Here is a 7,562-nt window from a genome sequence, read left to right on the forward strand (position 1 = left end):
AACTAAAACTAAAAGAAAACCCTTACAAATGTATTTTTTGTGGTGAAGTATGGTGGACACCTGATCTCATAGCAGAACGCTACGCAATATGACTGTGGAGTGTTCAGATGAGTCACACACACAACGTCTTCTCTCGTGCAATTTCAGAAAAAGCCCAAAATCGAAGCATATTTCTGAGAACGTTTTTTAAAAAGCTCCCTCCCTCCTGGCGAAGAAGCTATATATGATCTCCGTATCTGTAACGCACAAATCTGTCGTATATCTTTAAAAGTCAACCCAGTCCTGCTCACCAATAAACAAATCAGGGATCTCTTCTCTTCTTTAATATATGTATATTTCATATAAAGACATTCAACAGTGAGCAATGCAATAGTTCAAGTAATAGAGTCCGGGGTCCTTTAGGGTTCCCCGGTTAGAAACCAAACCAAAATGTAACTAAATAACACCCTTCAAACCATGGTGGAGGATACGGAAGGATCCTAGACTCCATGTGAAGGTACGCAGGCTCTAGAGCTACGGAAAGCCTCAGAGGACAAACCCTACAGAGCAGGGGGGGCCACTGAGGCAGAGACACCCATGACAAAGTCATGGAGGTCTAGCTTACTGACTGTGTGTGTGTGTGTGGGTGTGTGTGTGTGTGTGTGTGTGTGTGTGAATGTGTGAATGTGTAATACTAATTATTACACCAAACCTGGTTTCACCAGCTCAGAACACGTGGTGGTTTTGTCTTGGGACGAGGGTGTTAGGGGTAGGCTAGCATCCTACTCATCCTGAGGGTCTTTGCCAGAAACAGAGATTAGAGGGACACAGAAGACCGTCGTAACAGAGCAGTCTGTTCCTGCTGTACATTCACTGCAACCTCTGACCCCCAGCCCTCGCCAGAACACCACATCACCAAGGGCTCACGCCTCTACGGAGCTGAAAGTCACCTCAGACTGCTGCTGCTGCTGCTGCTATGCAGGAAGGGCAGGGAGTGAGAGGGAGGATAGAACCAAGGAGAGAGAGAGAGTCAGACTCCTAAGTCACCCCCACAAACACACACACACACACACACACGCTCCCTATGGAGTGCCTTCAGCTCTGACTGGTTCCACTTGACCCTAACCCCCCCCCCCCCCCCCCCCCCCCCCCCCAACCCCCACACACTGTCTCATCTGGCTTATCTTAGAGCACTGCACCAAGGGCGTAGAGAGGAGGGGGGAGTGGGAGGAGGAGGAGGGGGAGGGGGGCAGATGAAGGTGATGCACTCAAGGTTATGGGTGCCTTTGGAGGATATAGAGGAGAGATACACGGCAGGTTACAACCCAAGGTTGTATCATCATCGTCATCCTCACTCTCAACGTTTCCACCACACACTCACCACTAGATCATGGCCTACTCCTCAACTGTACCTAACGCTCCCATAGAATGACCCAACAACCACTCACTCACTCACTCACTGAGTACTGGTGCGACCTTCCTCATACTGGTTTATACTGGTAGAAAATACACTGCAGACGATTGGTGCTGTTGGACATTGTAACCAGTTTCTAACCCCCCCCCCCCCGGGTTGTAAGGTTCTAATTTGGTGGACAACTACACTCACCATTGATATCAGCCGCTCCTACACTGATGCTTGAGTGGTATCTTCGTATCCCAAATAGAGCCCAGATGTTTGACCAAAGAGATGCAGGCCTATTGGAGGAGGCTCCTCCCAGACCAGGGCTGAGTGTGACCAACACACAAAAGCTGTCTTTGTTCTCCCCCAGGGTGACTAAATCAGACCTAGCATGCTCCGCTAACCTCTCCTGTCAGCAAGACCTTAAAATAGGGCCTTAGACGAGCACACAGGCAGGGAGGGGACAACTGTCTGGGAGAGGCAGGCCCCCAAGGTCAGAGATACCACACTAGCCCATTGTGTCAGGGGAAGCCACTCACTCAGCCAATGGCGAGACAGAATCCAAAAGGACAACAGCCAATCGGAATGGAGAGTTTCATTTCAGGGAAGAGAGGTTACTGAATACACTGCAACTTGCACATTGTGGTTGAGGTTGAAGTTTTTTTTTAGAAACATTTTATTGTGCGATGGTATTGTCTTTCTTTAACAGAAATGTATTCCACTGGTTATAATGTCAAGCACCGGTAAGAAGTTTGAGTAAAACACAAAAAACAAAACAAAAAAAAACAAAACAACAAAATAAATCTCTCTTCAAAAGCTTCACTGTGCACTTTGATTATCTCTCTGAGCCCCAGAGCTGGTTTAGTGCAGCTCTCTTTGCCTGGCTGCTAACCTATATAATCATAATACAATGTTGGATTGCACGTTCTTCAAGTTTTCATCATCTAAAGCATGTCTTCAGCTCGGGACCTCTCCTACCTGCTTTGCTTTTGTACACTAACAGTTCAAAAACAAAGCTTATCTCAAAAGGTTCTATAACCAATACAAACAGTCCCCAGTTTTCAACAGACATTAGCATATACATATTGTTGTTGTTTCTTTTAAAACCACACATAAAACGTGTTTTCAAGTTCTTTTCGGTCTTTTTAGTTTTCCTTCACGTTTTGGGATTTGGTGTCGGACCGTGCTGCCTTGGCTGGGTTCTCCTCTTAGATAAGTGCTTCCTGGACCACGTCCATGGCCACACTTTGCCGTCTCTGTGCGTACCATTTGGTTACGGAACCTCTCAGAGCTTATAGTGCACGAGCACTGGGCCCAAACTCTGTTTAATGTGTGGTATCAAACTGAGCACTGGCTTTCCTCTCCTCTCCATTCAAAGAGACTAGTAAAAAACACAATGGTGGATTCTCCTTTTTTCCCCCCCAATGCCAACTTTGGTCTCTGTACTGGACTGTATAACGTTACCATCTACATGTGTCAAAGGAAATATGATCCAGCCAAGCAAGAAAACAACCCTCCTCTCTCTCTCTACGGTTAGTATAAAAGCAAGCTTTTTTTTTCTTTTAAGACTACAAAACTTTTTTTTTCCTTTTCGCTTGTGGCCCCCCATCAACTATCCCCTCCCTCCCTCCCCCTCTCCCTCTCCCTCCCTCCCCCCTACCCTTCAGCAGCAGTCTATGTGGAGGGGCACTCAGAAAAGTGGCTGTTATCTGTTATGCTACATTGTTTTTGCTTTTCATACGGAGAGGGACAGAGAAACATACACTCCACATCATCTCTTGCATTTAGCAAACAAGCAGGAGTAAACAAGAAGAATTTCTAAAAAAAAAACGGGAAAAAAAACAACAAGAAAAACAAAGAAATAAAAAGAATCATTATGAGCAATGACAGGAAACAAAGCCAAAAAGCTAAAGAATGGAGCGTTTTAGTTTTTTTTTTTTTTCTGAAAAAAAGTCCCAGCTGGAGTTTAGGGAGCAGTGGGTCACCTGAAACTCGCCTCTTCTGTTTCCTTCCGTTTTCACATTCACAAACATTAAAACTTCCTTGTGCAAATCAAGCAGTCTTTAGAAAGAATGCCCTCCAATTGTTCTAGTAAAAATATATATAACTCCAAGGTGGCTGACATGTGTTGCAGCAAGTGTTTATGTTTTTTTTTGTTTCGGATTTTTTTTCGTTAGGGTTCTGGTTTTGTTTGGTTGAGTCCCTCCCCCCTCGCCTCTCGGCCTCTCTCCCTCTCGCCCCCTCACCCCTGCCCTGCCCCCACCCCCCCCCCACCCCTGGAGGGTCCCTGGGCTGGTGGTCAGGTCTGTGGGGGGATGAGGCTCATCTGCGTCCAGAGGGCATCTGTGCGTAGACAGGGTGAACCAGGCGCACGTTGAGTGAGTCGTTGTGCTGGACCAGGGAGGTCTGGTGGTAGTGGAGGACCAGGTCCTTCAGGGAGCTGTACAGGTTGTAGGGCTCAGCGAAGCCGTAGCCCCGCGGCGTGCTGTAGATGACGCAGTGCTTCACCTCGCCTTCAACGCTGCGGGGAGACAGGAGACAAACAGCATGTTAGATACAGCTACATACCGTATACACACACACTGAAGAAATAGCATTTAGTCTTTCTTGATTTATCTGTCTTCTTGTTTTAATAAAGAGTGATGTATTGCAATTAGTGCTGTCAGTTCATAAATTAAAAAAATCCTATTAGTTGATTAATCTACCGATGAATCTAATGTGGACATTTTTCATCTTATTTCTCATCTTGCAATTAATCATCAGAGATGTTCTAAACATTTCTAGACAATAAACCCATGAAGTGTTCCTTTAACAACGAGTAGTGGGAGTAATAGGGTACTTTACAAGTTAACAATGAAATGATAGCCTCCAGATCAATGGAGCGAACAGCCATTGCCGTTCCCATAGATGGAGACAAAAGGGAGCTAATTGCATGAATTGAGCTTCCTTGGTGAACACTCTCATTAACGTGGGTACAGATCACTCATCTGAGCTTCAACTAACTGTGCTTGATCTGATATACACAACTCTGATGAATCTTCTTAAAAAATGAGTTGCCGACTTAAGCGTTGGTTGATGAATCGTTTATAGGAATCCAATATATTTTACAGCCCTAATTGCAATCGATTGTCAATGTAAATAAAGTCTGATTTGAAATAAACAATATGTATAACAGCTCTATACACTTGGTCACTTACACTGCAGGAGCATGCATAGTTGTAGTGAACACTTGGACACTTACACTACGGAGCATGCATAGTTGTAGTGAACACCTGAACACACACTACGGAGCATGCATAGCTGTAGTGAACACTTACACTACGGAGCTTGCATAGTTGTAGTGAACACTTGGACACTTACACTACGGAGCATGCATAGTTGTAGTGAACACTTGATCACTTACACTACGGAGCATGCGTAGCAGCCCTTCTTGCTGCTCTCTCTGATGAGGAAGGCTCCGTCCGGCTTCCCCAGGAGCAGGTCCTCTGACTGGGTCCGGTTCAGATCCCCCACGAACCAGCTCTTCTCATCATAGTGGGGAAGGTTCTCATCCTCCTCGGTCACAAAGTACCCTCTGCACACACACACACACACACACACACACAGAAGAGAGAAAAACACATGGTTAAGACAGGGGACTTGCAATGATGGAGTCACTGCATTAATGATATGATTATGATTGTTTGTATTGCATTAAGTTTGCATTAAGGGTGTATTGATAGTATTTTATTGTTTATGAGAGAGAGAGAGAGAGAGAGAGAGAGAGATGTTTATGCTAGGTCCATGTTTGGAGTGTGACCCGGGCGTCTCCAGAACCAGGCTGGGCTGGGCGTGGAGGGAGGGAGGGAGGGAGGGAGGGAGGGAGGGAGGGAGGGAGGCCATGGAGAAGACACTTACTCGTCAGTGTTCTCGTTCTTGATCCCCAGCCAGTCGTTAATTCGTTTCTGACGCACTCCTTTGTGATTCAGCCAGCTGCAGGAGGGAGAAGAGAGGGAAGGGGACGCAAACGAGAGAGGAAATAAAATTACTACTTTAACATCAAGTTAAAAGTTAAAAGGGCTTCATACATTATTCATTATGATTACATTAAATAAAACTACAAAACAAAAGGTATCAAATTAGCAGCCGTTACACAAGCGCTGAGTTGGAGCCAGCTCTGGTAATGTTATTAGAGCTGTTACCTAGGGGACTCCCCTCCCTATAGGAGGCTTACTAAGAGGAAACACAAGCTTCCAATATGGCAACCCTCCAGTTAACCACTTCACTGCTTCCCTGCGCTGTCCTCCCGACACCAACCGTTTGTGTTACAAACAATAGCATTTGAACCCGCAACTTTCCTAGGACTACAAGTTCCACAATCGCCGCAACCCTCCATCGAACCCCTTCACTTCCCGCCCCGCCCTGCCCTGCCCTTCCGAACGAGGACACCAACCGTTCCTAGTAGAAACACGTGCATTTGAACTCCAACTTTCCTAGGACTACAAGTTCCACAATCCCACGATACCAGGCCGTGAGGTAGAACAAGAATATGGCCACAACACTGTCTGTCTGTGCGGAGACTTATATGAAGTAAGCACGCTAGGGTTAACCCCTTAGTTGTCTGGGCTACTCACACAAGGTACTGGTCCCTGATCTTGCGGAGCTGGATGAGGTCGGGCTTGAGGCTGTTCATCTTCTTGTCCGTCTCCCGGTTGTCCAGAGCCTGGGTTTTCAGGTCCTGCTCCAGCCGCACCTTGCTGTCATGGATCTCCCCCAGCCGAGACTTGAGCTTCTCATAGTTCATCATGATCCTGGAGGGGGGGGGGGGGGGGAGGGGGGGGGGGAGGTTAGGCCACTGACATCAACAGCATAACTATTACCATAAACACTATCAACATCGCCTCTGTCATTCTGCTGAAAGCTTCACGTTGTTCCAGATCTAGATAATAACAACCTTTTTTTCCTTGATAATAAATATTACTACTTCGCCTGGCGACAAAAGAGAGAGTGTATTCCTATTGGGGCAGCCCTGACCAATCAAGACTTTTAGAAGACGAAGGGTGTGTGTGGGGGGGTGGTGTCAGAGGGGTGTTTTTACCTCTCTATCTCCTTGTCGTTGCCCTCGCGGCGGAAACGGTCGATGTACTCTTTGCTGTAGCGCTCCTGCGTGTGACACTGCTCCTCGAAGATCTTGATGGTCTCGTTGAACGCCTCGATGGCCGTCCTCTTCATCTGAATCTCCTGGCAGGGGGTCAACCAATCACAGACCATCAGCCTCCACTCCTCACCCTGCTACAGGTCTTACCCCGCTAATCAATCCACGAATCAATAAGTGTGTGTGTGTGTGTGTGTGTGTGTTAACATAGAATCTCAGATGTGTGTGTGTGTGTGTGTGTGTGTGTGTGTGTGTGCGTACATACCTGTGAGGTCTTGGTGTATTCCTCATATAGCCTGTCATACTCCTTGCTCTTCTCCTGATATTGATTGTGATATTCCTGGAGTTTCTTCCCAACGGCGTCAATGTTGTCTTCTTTCACCAGCTGATCCTGAAGAGTGGAGGAGGAGGAGGAGGAGGAGAGAAGAGAGTGTGTTAGAGAGAGAGGAGTATCGATACGAAACACTGAGAGAGAGAGCGTGAGCGAGAGAGAGAGCAAAGGAGAGAGAGAGCGAGAGAGCAAGGGAGAGAGCGAGAAGGAGGTTGGAGGACTGAGGGAATAATCTAACTGCTCTCTCCACCCCTCCACCCCCCCTCCCTCCCCTCCACTCCACCCCCCCTCCCCTCCCCTCCCTCCCCCCTCCTTGTAGGCCTCATTAATAAACGACCCATGATGCCCCGGTACAGGTGCTACGGGTCGGAGCGCCGGGCATCTGAGAGGAAGTCCCTGAGTAATGACCACCGTGGCGCCTGACCCGCCGCCAAGCGGAGGTACCGGGGGGGGGGGGGGGGGGGTCGGGGGGGAACCCGAGGAAAAGAAATAAACGCGGCGACGGCCTTTCGACATCGTGGATGTGTGCAATTATTTAGGGAGCCGGGGTGCGCAGCGGCGAATAAGCAGGGTCATATTTCACACCGTGTGATTCCTGCTGCCTCGGCACTTTGCCTGGGAAAAATTCCTCCACCCCCCCCAGCCCCCCTCAAGTCATCAGGCAGTGCAGGAGAGGAAGGGAGGGGGAAGGATGCGAGGTGTGGAGAAAGTTAAGAGAA

General features: G+C 47.8%; 1 protein-coding gene across 4 annotated transcripts in view; it reads right to left on the reverse strand.

Annotated features, from left to right (window-relative positions):
• Window positions 1-3,648: 3,648 nt before the first annotated feature.
• pik3r3b (phosphoinositide-3-kinase, regulatory subunit 3b (gamma)) overlaps window positions 3,649-7,562 on the reverse strand; it is a 131,688-nt gene continuing 127,774 nt past the window's right edge. For all 4 annotated transcript variants that reach the window (XM_083671470.1, XM_083671472.1, XM_083671471.1 and 1 more), the window contains 6 exons: window positions 6,778-6,903; window positions 6,456-6,598; window positions 5,992-6,168; window positions 5,276-5,350; window positions 4,782-4,952; window positions 3,649-3,899 (listed from right to left, as the gene is read on the reverse strand). In XM_083671470.1, coding sequence (XP_083527596.1) covers window positions 3,701-3,899; window positions 4,782-4,952; window positions 5,276-5,350; window positions 5,992-6,168; window positions 6,456-6,598; window positions 6,778-6,903 — 891 coding nt within the window. In that variant the 3' untranslated portion in view covers window positions 3,649-3,700. The remainder of the gene's footprint in view (window positions 3,900-4,781; window positions 4,953-5,275; window positions 5,351-5,991; window positions 6,169-6,455; window positions 6,599-6,777; window positions 6,904-7,562) is intronic.

Source organism: Argentina silus (genome assembly GCF_951799395.1).
Source record: "Argentina silus genome assembly, chromosome: 6".
Lineage (NCBI taxonomy): Eukaryota > Metazoa > Chordata > Actinopteri > Argentiniformes > Argentinidae > Argentina > Argentina silus.